Consider the following 17,971-nt stretch of genomic DNA (forward strand, 5'->3'; position numbering starts at 1 on the left):
AAATCACGTCAGTGACAGATTTAAGCAGAAAATTAAGTAAGCATATGTCTCAAACACAATAAATCAACATCAGAATTATCATCAGCATTAATGACCAGGACAAATCTAAAGTCTGTTCAAGTCCACCATTCCAAGTCTATACAAAATTTAGCATTTTAACCAACAGTACAGCTACACAGCCCTATTGCTGTTTTACCACTAATTGAGAATAACAACAATAATAGCCCACTTATTAACCTTTATTTTATATCTACAAAATTGTGAGAAAAATCGTGATCTTTATTTTAGGCAAAAAAAAATTGTGATTATAATTTTTATTTGCTTAAAATCGTGCACCTCTATATCATACAATATTAAACTAAATGTAAATGAGACATAATTCAATTAAATGCAAGCTTATTTGCATAGTGTTTTCCACAATAATTTTTGTTTCTGTGCCAACTAATTCTGCGCCAGCTAATTAATTTTACTTTAGGTAAATACCTTATGGTTTAAGTTTATAGTTTCAGTTACAGTAACCCTGAATTGACCTGAATTGATTCTACCAGTCTCTGTGACATTACATGGACAGACCTACCCTTTGATTTGCACGGTTATTACAGGTACAGTTACAGTGTTTCTTCAGCTGTCCATGTTTGCCATCTAAGAGGAAGTGCTGTCATGTGGCTTGTGTTTCAACACGGAATTTAAAAGTCATACTTTCAGAAGACAAAATGTTTACACTCTAATCCCAAACTGACTACAGGGAATCAGAAGCTGGAAAATCCTGGCAGACGAGGAAACGCATGGATACCATAATTGCAAACAAAAGCATGTGCTTCTACAGATAGACAGACAGACAGACTGACTGACAGAATAACAGAAAGGCTGTTATGTTTTGGCTGAAATGGCATTTCACGTGTTTTTGAGTGATAAATGGCTGCTGTTTGTACATTCATTGTTACGGAACAATAACATGTTGTGGCTGATGGAGAGAACGGGGTTAATCCTAGCAGACAGATGTTGACATGGATGTGTGTCATGGATATGGCTGACTGCGAAAGCTTGTGTTTCACCCTTGTGTTCTGTTGTGTTCTGTTCTGTTGTTCTGTTTTCATCTACTCTGGGCTGATTTTGAGTATAATTTGGTCACAACTTTCTCTGTGTTTCGGCAAATGGAAGGATTTTTGTGACAAATCTTATTTCCACACATTTTTGGGAAAATCCTTTGACACTCTAAGCAAAGGCACTCTAAGCATATTTACTACCTTTTTAAATGATGTTAGTTGCTGTTTTTCCCCCATTGACTTCCATTGTAATGATATTTTTCGATTGCAAAGCCATTACACCATATAATCATGCAGTCTTGATTGTTGGTATTTCATTTGTCAGAATTTAATTTCATTGCATCCAGAATTAATTTTTGAAGGATTGGTTCAAATATAGATGATTAATTCATAGCTTTTTCATTGCATGGCGTCCCATTTTGGTATTTGCATTAATATAAGAAATATTTTTAAATGCTACTGTCCACTTTAGAAAATAAAACATTTGGTCAAAACAACAGTTTAAAAACCTCTCTATATAACCCCCCCCACCCCCCCAACCCCCCCCCCTCCTCCTAAAAGTTGCTTTGGACATAAGCATCTGCTAAATTACTAGACTGTATGCAAATGTAAATGTAATACCTGCAAAAATCTTTCTATCCTGGACATATACTGTTTATACATGGTATACATACGCAGTAAATACAAAAGTAAACATGATAAGTATGGAAAGAGTTTTTTATGGAAAACATTTTATTGAATATTTGCAGTGACTTGCTGGCAGCATTTCCCCTTTACAGTAATTTACCTGTAAATGTGTTTTACAGTAGCAGGGCCCTACCGTGATTTCATTTTACAGCAAAATTAGAGCTACACGATTCTGGCTAAAATGAGAATCGCGATTCTTTTGCTTAAAATAAAGATCACGATTTCTCACGATTCTGTAGATGTAAAATAAAGGTTAACGAGTGGGCTATTAATATTTGTATTTGTCAAACATATGGCAGACAACAATAATATAATATGTAGGTCTATTGTTGGTTAAAATGCTCAATTTTTAATAGACTTAGTTAGAATTATTATGTTTGAGAAAGCATTATTAGACCATTTTTTTCTACTGGTAAAATCAGACATTCATCATTAACAGATTTCCTCTTACATTATATTCAACATCATATAGTCTAGCGTAGTTATACTGACACACTCTGTGTTCGCTATGAAAGAAAAACGTCCTAAATGCTTGTCGTAATCATTATTTAAAAAGTGATACGATCATTTAAATTATGTGTGCACTTTCCATTTCATTTTCATTGCCAAGTGCGGTTCATGCTTCTCGCGCGGCTCCCAAACGATCACTCTGTGCCAAAAACTGTATGAATGTTATTTACAACTTTATTACCTGTTATTCACAGCCTATGCAAGTTCTGTTCTCTAAAGTAGACTTAATTCACAGGTACCTCTCTGTGGTAACAGCTCACAGTCAGCTCACGTCACTTGTGATTTTCGCGGCCTTGAATACATCATTACATGAACCCAAAATTTTTGGGTGATTTATACCTTATAAATACAGTATGTGACTCATTCAACATTTGGAGGTGTTCGCATTGCTGAGCAATGTATGTAAAACAACGTGTAAACATGTGCGGATGAATTTTCTTCTCTCCTGACCTTAAAAATATGATTGGCAGAATCGTAGAACTGATGGATTAAGATCATCTATCCTAGGGGGTTGAATCGAGATTGCGATCTTTTTTTATGATTAATTGTGCAGCTCTAAGTAAAATTACAATTTAATTTAATTTACCAAAGTCACACAAGTGCCAATTTGACAACTGTCACATCCATAACGGAGAAACGTCATATCTATAACAAAAACCTTTTCCTCATAAATGTAAACATGTAATATTACATAAAATAAATCCTTTTTGTCCTATAGAAAGCCAACTTCTATATTTTTGATTAGTATCATTTCTTTTGGGTTGCGCAGTTTAATTCATGCAACATCTACAAAGTATGTTGCACACTGTAAACTCGCATACCTTTTCAGTCACATCCATAACAAGTTTCTCCTCATTTAAAATATAAAACGTTTACAGATTGATATTTTTGTAATTCCTTAACTTTGTGGTTAGTTGATTAGGAAAATATAAACGGATGTTTCAATATTCTGTTAACATATACATTCTTTAAGTTTTTTCTGCAAATGTCACATCCATAACTTTAGAATTGCACAAAAGTTTTAAAATGACCCACAATGACCCATTTTACAGCAGTGAACCATTAAGTATGTATGTGATATTTTACCGGCCGTTTTTTAAAAATAAATAACTGTAAATCACAGCAAGTCTAACAATGAGTGCAGATCTGCAGCTTTATTTAAAGATTAATTGACTCTCTCTCACTTTCTGACAGTGTGCAAGGCCTCAGTCTCTTGATTTGAATGCCTCTCACGATGGCGAAGCGGGAGAGCGGCAGCACCAGTCCAGTGGTGCGTCAGATTGACAAGCAGTTCCTGGTGTGCAGCATCTGTCTGGAGCACTACCACAATCCTAAAGTCCTGCCCTGCCTGCATACCTTCTGCGAGAGGTACAGTAAACTGAGTGTGTCTTTTAGGATGTGCTTAAGACTGGCTAAGTTCACTGGGGTGGAAGAAATTCGCTAAATAACGCCCAAAACACCAGAGCTTTGACACTTAGTGGTGTGCTGGTGAAATAACTGCAATCTGGCTGTCCTCGAGGAAGTAACTAGCTTGACTTTTAACCCTTGTGTGCTGTTGGGGATGTTTTCATCCACTTTGGACAGATTTTGAATCTTAATCTGGCTTTCAAAACTTTCTCTGTGTTTTTGCAAAAGGAATTATTTTTGATAACAAACCGCTTTAAAAAACTAATTAAGTCAAGGCATACTTATATTGAGCATTTATAAGTTTATTTTTTATTTAGAGACCCCTTTTTTGCAAACTTGCAAAAACTGTAAATAAATAAATACGCAAATAAATAAATAAATGAATAAATAAATCCATAAACTCCTGCATAAATAAAATAATAAATAAATGAATAAATAAATAAATAAATATGCAAATTTATTAATAAATGACAAAAAAATCCATAAATTCTTGCATTAATAAAATACTAAATAAATAAATACACAAATAAATAAAATAATTGAGTAAATAAATCCATAAATTCCTGCATGTATAAAATATTAAATAAATAAATTGCATATTATTTGTTTTATTTATGCAGGAAGTTATTGATTTATTTACTCATTTATTAATTTATTTATGGGTATTTATTTATTTATTCATTCATTGTTTTTGCAGGTTTTGTATGGTGGACAACACCTGCAAAAACAATGTATAAATACACAAATAAATAAATAAATGAGTAAATAAATTAATAAATTCCTGCATAAATAAAACAATAAATAAATGAATATGCAAATAAATAAATGTATATTGAAATCCACAGATTCCTGCATAAATATATAAAAAGATATGCAATAAAATAAATAAATGTATTGGGGTTGGGGATGTGGGAATAAACATTAATTTCAGCATTCTTATTCCCCAAACATCCGTGTAATGTATTTAATTATTTACGTGCCTGTCATATTAATTACTTTTTTATGCAGGAATTTGTGGATTTTTATATGCATTTATTTATTTATTTGCATTTTTATTTAATAATTATTTTTTATGCAGAAATATACAACTTTATTTACTCATTTATTTATATATTTGCATGTTAATTAATTAATTATTAATTCTTTTTTATGTGGCAATTGATGGCTTTATTTATTCATTTATTTATATATTTGCATAATAATTAATTAATTAATTTTTATGCAGGTATAGATGGCTTTATTTACTCATTTATTTATATTTTTTGCATGTTAATTAATTAATTATTAATTCTTTTTTATGCTGAAATAGATGGCTTTATTTACTCATTTATTTATATATTTACAAATTTATTTATTTATGAATTATTTATGCAGGAATATACAGCTTTATTTACTCAATTATTTATATATTTGCATATTTATTTATTTATTATTATTTTATTTCCCCAGGAATTTTGAATTTACTTACTCATTTATTTATTTGCGTATTTATTTATTCATTTATTTATAGTTTTTGCAGATTTCGTATTCCATATGCTTTGCTTTGTTTTGCTTTGCTTTGTTTTTATTGTAATTTATTTTGACCACCGTATTTCTTTAATTTCCCTTTTATTTTGTTTTACATTATTTTGACCACTGTTTTTCTCTTCTTTTCTATCTCCTATGGGATCTGAGAGGTGGCTGAGGGAGGGAAGTGTTTATTGGGTTAGTAATAGTTAGCAATAACCTTAAATTATAATTTATAAAATGAATATTGTAGTTTGATGTCCCATGTATTAAACCCATTTGAAATAAAAAATAAAAGTACTGTATGTGACTGTAGCTTGAACAACCAGAGGTAATAATCCATATATATATATATATATATATATATATATATATATATATATATATATATATATATATATATATATATATATATATATATATATATATATATATATATATATATATATATATACTGTATATATATATATATATACACACACACACACACACACACACACACACACACAAATGTTATATATAATATGGCAAATTATATACAAACAGATAAACAGAATGTCTGTGAAACCTTCAGAATATAGATATGAATACAGCTGTGAGATTTAAACTTCATTTTAGAAAACCACTTCTTTACTGAATTACTGGACTGAAAATAAAAAAACGAAAAAATACTTTTTTTAATAACAGCTACAAGAAAAAAGCTGTTTGGCTGCAGTCAGGTCTGTCACAATAATCAATATATCGACGTATTGCAGCTGAATACATGTACATGACCTCAATGCATTTTGATGACGCAATATGCATCACCCATCATGTTAACATAAAAATCCCTGACAGCTGAAGAAAAGTACATATTTACATTTTCCTAAAAACTACTGATGGTTTGGGAAAAAAAGTTGTCCAAATGAGCTGTTTCAAAGCTGCATTTATTTTTAGCCATTTTACAGGAACATTGAAATTCTACATCACCATTGTAAATATTTAAATTAGTTCATTTAAATAACATTTAGAATGAATAGTTGTTGTCCTAATTTGCGTTCTTATTCTGCTATATAAACATTATAGTGGCATAAAGCAATCTTAAAATGAGAATAATGTTGTTTTTTTGTGTGTGACAGGCCTACCTGCACTGTCTCACCTTGAAGGTTCACTAAGCAACATTTAAAAAAACAGTGTCCAAAAACTCTTTCAGCCAATCAGTAGTAAGGGGCGTGTCTAGTTACAATATTTAAAAGGGGAGAGGTCTTGTTGTTTTATGGCGGTCTTTTTTTGCCATCTAAAAAAATGTACATCATTTGCTAAATAATGCACCTTTAAGTATTTCTGAGTGCATTTTCATTCAACTTGAACTTGTGCTTGTTTTTCAGATGCCTCCAGAACTACATCCCACCTCAGTCTTTGACCCTGTCCTGCCCCGTGTGCCGACAGACCTCCATTCTGCCGGAGAAGGGTGTAGCAGCGCTGCAGAATAATTTCTTCATAACTAATCTGATGGAGGTGTTGCAGAGAGAGCAGGACTGCACCCGTTCTGAAGCATCTAGTGGGCTGGAGTCGGCTGGAGCGGCTACATACGCTCCGCCACTGTCCTGCCCAAACCATGAGGGCAAGGTAAGCACAGACACATATTACTGATGGGACAGTACTGATGATGAGAGCAGGACTGATCCTCCTGTGTACTAAATATTCAGTACAGTACAGAAAAATATACTTCAGTACAGAACTGAATACTGTAGAAAGATATTAATGGGACATTTGCAGATTTAAATTGGGTAGTGTTATAATTTGTAGTTTTATGTAACAGAAGCAAGCTAATTTGTAGCACAAGCGAGTTCTTATTTTAGTAATTCTATTTTAATAAAACATAAAGCATTGCCTTATAATTTAGATTTACTTTTTAGTTTTAAACTCAAGTACCATTATCATTAAGTATCATTTATTTTTGTGCAATAAAAAATATATAATAGTGCTTAATAATTGTAGTGCTTAATCACAAATGATTCATTGTGATTAATTGCATCCAAAATTACAGTTTTGTTTACATAATATGTGTGTACCCTGTGTATATTTATTATGTGTATAAATAAATGCAAATACATGCAAGAATATATTTAAGAAAATTAAATATAATAATAGATCATATGTTAGATAAGAATGTAAATAAATGAATGTACATAAATATTTTCTAAATATAGACTGGATTTACATACAAATTTATTATATACGGTACAGTACAGTTCTCAGCATATATGCGTACACCCCCTTCAAATCTCTCATTTAAATTAAAAAAAATTTTTATAGAATTTTTTGCAATATTATATTTGTGCATATACATTAGTTTAGTCAGTACTGAAGCTAATCTAACAACATAACTTACAATAATGGTTCAAAAATTAGTAGCCCAAATTTATATGTTAGGGGAAAATATTAAATACAATTTTTTTTTTAAATTAGCAAAAATCAAGAGAAACTAAAAATATTTACTATTTTGTTCAAATGTTGTAATTTGTAAATTTTTTTTGTAACATTTTGCATGAATTTAATTGTATTATTTTTCCATTTCTAAAGATGTTCTGTGACTAAAATACTATTTTAATAAATATATCTGTTTAATAAATCTGTTTTGTTTAAATGCACCAAAATACATTGCGAATATTCACTAAGAAGTGGATAAAAGTATTCAATTTTAAAATGGGGTCTACTCAATTATGCTGAGCAATGTATACATATAGATGCACACATTGTAAAGGTTTGTATTTATATGTACATAATTAATAAGAATTGTACACACATATATTATGGAAAAAAGACTTTTATTTTGCATGCGATTTAAACATTTGACAGCATGTGTTTCTGTGTGTGACCAGAAAAAGCTTATGTTTTATATGTTTTATAATTTATTTATTTATTTATTTAGGCAATCATTTCTTTGTTAATCTATCTATTTATTTGTCTGTTTATTTACTTGGAATGATTCAATATAAAAATTATTTATGTGTCCATTATTTTCAGTAAGTTTTTGTCGCCCTCTGCAGGTTATGGAGTTTTACTGCGAGTCTTGTGAAACAGCCATGTGTTTGGAGTGCACTGAGGGGGAGCACAGAGAACATGTGACCGTCCCACTGCGGGATGTTCTGGAGCAACACAAAGCGGCGCTGAAGAACCAGCTGGATGCTATTCGAAACAGGTTCACACTGCCAAAAATAATACCGAGCTCACTGATAATCTGAGCCCAGGAGCTACAGCTCATTCTTAACTCTTTCCTTAGACATCCAGTCAGTTGGACTGCAGGCAAAAACTTTTTTCATGCACTTATTAATTTTTGAGATTAAGGCTTTTTTGGTTTTTCATCAAGTATTTTTTGTTCTTATGTAAACCAAACATCCAAAATACACTTTCTGTTTCTTTTGTCTCTCTTTTTTTGTCAAACTTTTCATTTTTGTCTATAGATTTCATTTACAGGGATTTTTTTCCAGACCACTTTTTGAACATGAGTATTTTTTTACTATACTGAGTCTTAAATCTGGCAACGCTGTGGCGCAGTAAGTAGTGCTGTTGCCTCATGGCAAGAAGGTCGCTGGTTCAAGCCTCGGCTGGGTCAGTTGCCGTTTCTATGTAGAGTTTGCATGTTCTTCCTGCGTTCGCGTGGGTTTCCTCCGGGTGCTCCAGTTTCCCCCACAGCCCAAAGACATGCAGTACAGGTGAATTGGGTGGGCTAAATTGTCCGTAGTGTATAAGTGTGAATAAGTGTGTAAGGATGTTTCCCAGAGATGGGTTGCAGCTGGAAGGGAATCCGCTGTGTAAAACATATGCTGGATAAGTTGGCAGTTCATTCCGCTGTGACGACCCAAGATTAATAAAGGGACTAAGCTATAATAAGAAAATGAATGAATGAATGAGACTTAAATCTCCACTTCATCAGCCCTCACACACACACACAAATAGGGATTGATTTATACAAAATGATGTCTGCAATTCCTAAAGGGACACTCCATGTTTTGTCAAAAACAGTTTTGTTTCTATTAAATCTATTCAGCCGATCTTCAAGTCTGGCAGGAGCATTTTTAGCTTATCTTAGCATAGATCATTGAATCAGATTAGACCATTAGCATCTTGCTAAAAATATATATATTTTTAAAATTCCTATTTAAAGTTTTAATCTTCTGTAGTTACACACATACTGTATGGCCAGGATCTAAACTCTCATTCTGACATAATAATACAGAAATGTTGCCCCCGTACCATGGTTGCAGCAGGCATAATAATATTAAGTAACTAGTCCCCAGCTAAGCAACTCGGTATCAGATCTGTGTAATATCATTGTACATTACTGAACTACTGAAGAGTCAAGCTTTAAATAGGAAAATTATCTGAACCTTTTTGAACGAGATGCTAATAGTCTATTTCAATTCAGTGATTTATGCTAAGCTAAGCTAAAAGTACTCTCACCAGACACAGAGATCATCTGATTGGACTCTAAAATGGGGCAGTTGTTAAATGAGCAAATGTTTCCCCAAAAAAGTGGAGTGTTCCTTTTGTAACCAATCAGCTAAAAAAGTTTGGACAACTATTAGCTTAGTTTTTTTTTTTTTACCATATTCACCTGGAGTGTCTTGTCTTAAGTTCACTGTGACTAATATCTGTTAATTAACAGTTTCTTCTAGTTTATGATTCAAGGGTGTTTTTGTTAATTTGTGCTTTCGATTCATATTATGGCATGTATAAACTACAATAAAATAGTTTCATCTTTATGGAGATTTTTAGAGATCATCAATCAGAGAGTTTGTTGTGGTTGTGTGTTACAGGCTTCCTCAGCTGACGGCAGCCATCGAGCTGGTGAATGAGATCTCCAAACAGCTTACAGACCGCAAGAATGAGGCCGTGACAGAGATCAGCAACACCTTTGAGGAGCTGGAGAAAGCCCTGCACCAGCGCAAGACCACCCTCATCACTGACCTGGAGAACATCTGCAGCACCAAGCAGAAGGTTAGAAACCTGCCGCTGCTAGACAGATAATACATTTTTAAAATAGTAAATGGTAAATATTATTCCCTCATTATCTTTATGAACTGTAACAATGTTTATTTAGCAGGAACATTGATTTTCTACTTTTTAATGTAGTTTTAAGAGCAAACAAGGAAACAAATATAACCCTCTGAAGGAAAAAATTTAATTACAGTACGATAAATTGCCTGATAGTGACTTCAAAATATAATAATTGAAGAAATAAACAAAAAAATCAATTTTATTTTTAAATTGACATTTTATTTGGATTTTTCATGTAATATTCATTAAAATAAATAGTCAACTATTTACAGATAAAAAATAACTTTTATTTAAGATTTTTCAATAATTTATGTTTTTTTTTCAGAACAACTACTTGCCCTACAATTTTACCCCTTACAGATGAGAAAATAATAATAAATATAGTATAACAATTATAAAAATAAAATAAGAAAAATTATACAAAATAAATAAATAAAAAGCACTGCCATCATAAATACTTTTCATGGAATACATTTGTACATAAAGTTACATTCTGTTACATTGCAGTTACCTCAGATTCAGTGATATGTTAATTAACCTCTAAATGTACATCTATAAATATGTTGTAATACTTTTCCACCTCTTTAAAAAAATATCTTTAAATGAAATATGTCTTCATTTTAGACATTTAGTCATTTTTTCCATTACATAGACCTGTTTAAGTCTCTAAATCCACTGAGCCACCTTTGGAGGACCTTCCATCCAATGCACTGTTATAATTTTTGCAAGCAATATCCTATTTACTACTTAATACTAGTACAACTACTACCACTACCACTACCACTACCCACTACTACTACTACTACTACTACTACTACTACTACTACTACTACTACTACTACTACTACTACTACTACTACTAATAATAATAATAATAATAATAAAGATTATTAATTAAATATTTTACTGTCTTTTATTTTACTATTTACAGATTTTTAAATAATATTTATTTTTTAATGTAATATTCTGCACTACTACTATTACTATTACTACTACTAATGAAGATTAATTAATTAAATATTTTACTGTCATTTATTTAAATATTTAACTATTTAAAGATTTAAAAAAAAGACATTTATTAAAGCAGTTTTTATATTTTGATTAAAATAAAATAATATTAATAATAAAACAATAATAATAAATAAATCATCTGTTTACAGATTTGAATCATTAAATTTTTTCATGTAATATTCTGTAATAATAATAATGATGAAAATAATATAAAAAATCTACTATTTACAGATTTGTATATAAAAATGTGTTTTTAGCTTTATTTAAATTGTTTTAAAAAATTTGTAATTTTAATTTATTATTCAAACAGCACAAATCATGAATCTTGTAGACATTTTTGAAAGAAAAAGAAACCACAAAAAATTAAACAATAAATTACCTCATTGTGAACAACAACAATTGCTGTTACTATATACAGATTGTTTAAAAAAAGTGTTTTTGCAGGTTCTTCAGGGTCAGCTGGCTGCTCTGATGCAGGGAAAGGAGAACATCCAAAGCAGCTGCAGCTTCACGGAGCAGGCGCTGAACCACGGTAGTCCCACTGAAGTACTGCTAGTGCAGAAACAGATGGGCGAGCGGATGGGGGCTCTGGCCCGGCATGCTTTCCCTGAGCAGCCGCATGAGAACGGACACCTGGACTGTCAGGTGGAGACCGAGGGCTTGCGACGCTCTATACAGAACCTAGGCGTCCTGCTCACCACCAGTTCAGTGGGTCACACCAGTGTGGCTACTGGAGAGGGACTCCGACACGCTGTTGTAGGACAGAACACCACTGTTACTGTCACCACCAAGGTCAGTTCAGAACTTTCAGAACTATACTAACAAATGAAAACTAAGAACATTCTAGAACTTTCAGAACTCGACTTACAAATGAAAACTAAGAATATTCTAGAGCTTTCAGAACTCGACTCACAACTAAATCCCAGAACATTCTAGAGCTTTCAGAACTCGTCTTACAAATGTAAAATAAGACAATTCCACACTTTCAGAATTCAGCTTACAGTACATATGAAAGCTAAGAAAATCCTAGAACTTTCAGAACTCTACTTACAACTGAAAGCTTAGAACGTTCTAGAGATTTCAGAACAAAACTTACAACTGAAAATACAAAAGTTCTAGTTTCAGAAGTCGACTTGCAACTAAAAAAAAAAAAGTTCTAGAGCTTTCAGAACTTGACTTACACCTGGAAGCTAAAAACATTCTAGAATTTCCAGAACTCAACTTGCTACTGAAAGCTAAGAACATTCTAAAGCTTTCAGAAATTGACTTACAACCGAAAAAAAAAAAATTCCAGAGCTTTCAAAACTTGATTTACAACTAAAATCTAAATAAATCCTTGAGCTTTCAGAACTGGACTCAAAACTTAAAACATTCTAGAGCTTTCAGATCTCAACTCTATGAACATTCTAGAATTTCCAGAAGTTGTCGTATTACTGATAATTAAGAACATTACAGTCAGAAATTTTTTTAATTTTATTGTAATTTTGCAGGAATTATAAAGAAACATATTTTAATGCTAAGTTGTTTATTAAAATAGAATTTTAAAGCAAATATACAGTATAAAATAGATTTTTAATTAAATTATATATTACATTTTCTTTAGACAATTTTTTGCAGGTATAACAAGATTGTTACAATGTTATAACTAGTAAAATGATTTAAAAAAAAATTAAAAATAATAGCTTTTTATTAGTGCAAAATCTAAATTATAAAATAATAATTGTGAAATAAATTTACATCATTTTTAATTTTTTTTATTTTATTTGTTTATTTTTGTTTATGCTTAATTTGTTTCGTAAAAAATGACAAAAGGTCAGCATTAAGTATTAAAATTTTTGACATTGAATAATATTTAAGTTAAAACTATAATATTTTCTAACACGATATTGGTTTAATCTATGAAAATCATATTTGAAATAATTTTCCCCTTGAGAATGGGTCATCCTGCTGCTAGATTTAGCTTTGTGCCACAAGTCTCCATCTCTGTTGTTCAGGATAAAGATGGTGAGTTGGTGAAGACTGGAAACGCAGCTCTGCGAGCTCAGATCAGCGGTGCAGACGGAGGCGTCACTGAAACAGACGTCACAGACAATAAGAACGGCACATATGAGATCGGCTACACACTGCGCAGCGAGGGTGAGTTCTCCTTCTCCGTCCTGCTCTACGGAAGACACGTCAGAGGAAGCCCCTTCCGTCTGAGAGCCGTCAAAGCCTGCGACGCCCCGCAGTCACCCGATGATGTCAAGAGGAGAGTCAAGTCTCCTGGAGGAGGAGGAGGAGCTGGAGGACATGTGCGACAGAAGGCGGTCCGCAGACCCTCCAGCATGTACAGCACCACCAAGAAGAAGGAGAACCCCATCGAGGATGAGCTCATCTTCAGAGTCGGTCAGTCCTGACAGGCAGATGATATTGTAGCCTTATGACACCCTTTAAGTCACAGGTGACAAACTCAGTTCCTGGAGGGCTGCAGCTCGGAACAATTTACTTCCAACGCAAGTTAAACACACCTGATCAAACTAATTGAGCTCTTGAGGCTTGTTTGTCACACAAACTCAGTCACACTAGAGTTTGTGCATGTGAAATTCTGTCATACGACGCTGCGAAAAGAGGCGGAATTAAACAAGATGATTAGACATTTAAAAAAGCAAGTGATTGGTCCAAAATGTAAATTTCTGTCCAGGGAGGTCTTGTTTTGATCTTCGATTGGTCTCATCCAGTCACTTGATGCAATTTCGCAGGTCAGAGTTCACTAAGCCTTAATTTTGAAACTTGTCGCACGAGCTTACATTTCGGTCTGAGGCTGCCTTTACACTGCACACGACATTCGGACACAAGTGTCGAAATACACCCCCTTTGTGGCAGTCGCACAGAACTTTCAGTTTTGTTGTGCACCATGGGAGAGAAGCTGGATTCTGGCAGTCTCTGAAATAAAGAAGGGCAAAAGCAAGAGCCATTATTCTCTGTGCGTTCACTATGATTGAACGAATAAATACTAGAAACTCATAGACCGCTAATAATTTTGGAGGGAATGTAGAGACGACATTAAAAATTATACTTTTAGGTCACACTTTACAATAAGGTTCATTAGTTAATGTTATTTAATCCATTTAGTAACATGAACAAACAACAACTGTAACTACTACTGTTTACTACTGTATTTGTTCATGTTAGTTAACGTTAGCTAATGAAAATACAGTAGTTCATTGTTAGTTCATGTTAACTCATGGTGCATTAACTAATGTTAACAAGCATGGACTTGGATGTTAATAATGCATTAGTAAATGTTCAATTATGATTAATAAATGCTGTACACGTGTTGTTCATGATTAGTTCATGTTAGTAAATGCATTAACTAATAAACCTTATTGTAAAGTGTTACCTATTTTTAATACTCATTTATGAAAAGAATTTTTTTTTTTAATATGGACTGAAAAAAAGTACTATTTCTCATCTTGCACGCTTGGACATTCCTGGAATACATCGCATCCAGCCGGCCGGTCACATACGATCTAGTCGCAGTAGTTCAAATATTTTAAAAACTTCGCTACTCAAATCCAATATGAATTGTCTGCATACAAAAACGATCAGAGCTCCACGCAGCTTCTGTTCATTGGAAATGAATCACTTCTGGTCTGTTGCTTGTCGTTTGTCATGTGCAGTAGAAAGGCGTCTTGACGCATTCGCATGCGTATGAATGGAAGTTAATGGGGAGAAAAGTTTAGTGTGACCGCAACTTCAGTGTGCTGAAGCAGGGTTGGAACTAAACTGTGCTGGGCATCGGCCCTCCAGGAATTCCTTTTTACACCCCTGCAATTCCTTTTTAAATATATATAAATATTCAACTTTAAAAATAATTTTTTTAAATAAATGTTTGCAATTTGAAATATAGATTTTCTTAATCTTGAAGGTTTACAATAAAGTAGATTTTGGTCCGATTCTTTATTTCATGTATATATTTTTTAGAATTTTTCAAAATATTTATAAAAATCATTCACTCATTCATTTTCCTTTCGGCTTAGTCCCTTTATTAATCCGGGGTCACCATAGCGGAATGAACTGCCAACTTACCCAGCATATGTTTTTACGCACAGGATGCCCTTTCAGCTGCAACCCATTTCTGGGAAACATCCATACACACTCATTCACACTCATACACTAACGACAATTTAGCTTACCCAATTCTCCTGCACTGCATGTCTTTGGACTGTGGGGGAAACCGGAGGACCCGGAGGAAACCCCCCGCGAATGCAGGGAGAACATGCAAACTCCACACAGAAACGCCAACTGAACCAGCCGAGGCTCAAACCAGCGACCTTCTTGCTTTGAGGCAACAGCCTTACCTACTGCGCCACTGCGTCGCCCACTTTATAAAAATTATTTATAAAATAAAATAGATGTAATCTTTTTATTTAACAAATTCATTTACTGTAAAACATTTCTTATATTAATTATTATATTTATTCTTTATATTTTATATAATTTAACATTTGAACTTTATTATTATTTATTATAAAAAATCTAAAATTAAAATCTACATCTAAATGTACACATAAACATACAAAATAAAGAAATATTATCTATTAATTTACCATTCTTTTAATTAGTCAGTGAAATTATTCAAAAAAATTTGACCTTGAATTAGTATATATTTTGTATAAACTAATTAAATAAATAAATAAATTTAATGCAAGGTAAACAAATTATGCAAATTATTACTTTGTGTTTATAATTTTTCCCTTTTCATATTTATTTATTTATTCATATTTATTTACTTATTTGATGTTGATGTTGTGATGTTTAAGGGACTCGTGGACGAGAGCGTGGTGAATTCTCTAATCTGCAGGGCATCTCCACCACCAGCAGTGGCAGAATCGTGGTGGCAGACAGTAACAACCAGTGCATTCAGGTGATGCTCAACACATTAACACATGAGTGAGTGTGCGCTCATGCTCTGAGTCACTCATATCTGTTGATGTGTGTCAGGTTTTCTCCAATGACGGTCAGTTTAAGCTAAAGTTTGGGGTCAGAGGTCGTTCTCCTGGTCAGCTGCAGCGTCCCACTGGAGTGGCAGTGGACATGAATGGAGACATTATTGTGGCCGATTATGACAACCGGTGGCTCAGCATCTTCTCTCCAGATGGCAAATTCAAGGTGAGCTCTAGTATTTTTAAATACTGTATTGTGTGTATAAAATAAAATGTGTGTGTGTGTGTGTGTGTGTGTGTGTGTGTGTGTGTGTGTGTGTGTGTGTGTGTGTGTGTGTGTGTGTGTGTGTGTGTGTGTGTATATATATATATATATATATATATATATATATATATATATATATAAAGAATGTATTAAAAAAATATATATACAATTATAAAATTAATTCAAAGAAAGGATTGTAGAAAAGAAAGTGGATCAAAAAAAAAAAAATGCAGTACATATCTATAAAATAACTGTTTAAAAGTAGTTTAAGTATAATTTAATTTGATAATTTATTCTAGTGATTTTAATGATGAGCTTCATTGCTTCAGTCTTCAAAGTCACATGATTCTTCACAAATCACTCTAATCTTAATTATTATTATTTTTATCATTATTATTATTATTATTATTATCATCATTATTATTATTATTTTATTTTTATTATTGTTATTAATATTAATATTAATTGTAAAAGTAATAAAAGCATTAATGACTGGAGTAATAATTTAATTTAAAACTACATACAATAAAAAGCAGTTATTTAAAATTGCAATCAATTAACAATTTCAAACAATTTACTATTTTCTTTATTTAATAAATGGCACCTTGTTAAAAAAAATATTTTTTTTTTTTAAAAACATGAAAAATATATCTATAATCAAAATTTTAAGAATCTGCTTTTAATTATTTAACACTTTCAGTGCATTAAAAATATGGCTTATATATATATTTTAGACTTTTCTAGACCATAAACGATTGATAAGTGAGCTACATTAATTGACATAAAACGTTAACATAATAAAGAGAGGAATGCTGTATATATCGAGCAGGGAAATGAAATACGATTTAAATACTGTTTATATTTAAAATCATTGACATTATTGAAGGAGAAAGAAACATTATTGAAAGAGAAAAAAAATTAATTAAAGAGTAAAATTAGTTTAAAAATTCTCGTTTAATTATTATGAATGTGAAATAAATATTTAAAGTATTATCATTACTAGTATCACTGTTTATAATGATAATGTAAATTAATAATAAATAAATGGATTATAAAAAAGTTGATGGAGCATTTGACAGTAAAATATAATTAGGAAAGTCAAAAGAAATAAAAAAAATAATAAAAATCTCATATTTTAATTTTAAAGTAATTAAAATTTGAGATATTAATATTAACATTTTAACTGCTCCACCAAGAAAAAAAAATTGGATTGCATTTCTTAACTCGTAATGTCGCTAGGTAACACACTCAATGCATTTGTTTTTAACGAATCCTGTAATTTCTAAAATAGCAAATACCAAATGGAACAGTAGATGTATCGGTTTATGGTAAAAGTACCGGAATGAATACATATACTATAAAAATCTGAAAGTATGTAGTTTAAGACCAATTTATTTAAAATAAAACAATTTTTGAACAATAAATCAGCTTTTTTGAAGTATGCAATAAAATATTTCAGTTTCTTATTTAACATGTTTTCTTATTTTTTTATTCCAATATAACCAAAATCAAGTGTAGTAGTGCAACGGGATTATGTTTGTTTAATTCACCTGTAAACCAACAACGCTGTG

At 31.8% G+C, this 17,971-nt stretch overlaps 1 protein-coding gene across 6 annotated transcripts in view; it reads left to right on the plus strand.

Annotated features, from left to right (window-relative positions):
* trim3a (tripartite motif containing 3a) overlaps positions 1 to 17,971 on the plus strand; it is a 52,162-nt gene that overhangs the window by 26,180 nt on the left and 8,011 nt on the right. For 3 of the 6 annotated variants that reach the window (XM_681203.9, XM_021466465.3, XM_068213766.2), the window contains exons 2-9: positions 3,438 to 3,611; positions 6,524 to 6,764; positions 8,189 to 8,340; positions 9,959 to 10,139; positions 11,655 to 12,002; positions 13,205 to 13,595; positions 16,013 to 16,116; positions 16,194 to 16,361. In XM_681203.9, the coding sequence (XP_686295.4) occupies positions 3,466 to 3,611; positions 6,524 to 6,764; positions 8,189 to 8,340; positions 9,959 to 10,139; positions 11,655 to 12,002; positions 13,205 to 13,595; positions 16,013 to 16,116; positions 16,194 to 16,361 (1,731 nt within the window). In that variant the 5' untranslated portion in view covers positions 3,438 to 3,465. Of the gene's footprint in view, positions 1 to 3,295; positions 3,612 to 6,523; positions 6,765 to 8,188; positions 8,341 to 9,958; positions 10,140 to 11,654; positions 12,003 to 13,204; positions 13,596 to 16,012; positions 16,117 to 16,193; positions 16,362 to 17,971 lie in introns of all 6 variants that reach the window. The other 3 variants (XM_073923855.1, XM_073923858.1, XM_073923856.1) reach the window with 2 other exon arrangements.

This window comes from Danio rerio, chromosome 15, assembly GCF_049306965.1.
Source record: "Danio rerio strain Tuebingen ecotype United States chromosome 15, GRCz12tu, whole genome shotgun sequence".
NCBI lineage: Eukaryota > Metazoa > Chordata > Actinopteri > Cypriniformes > Danionidae > Danio > Danio rerio.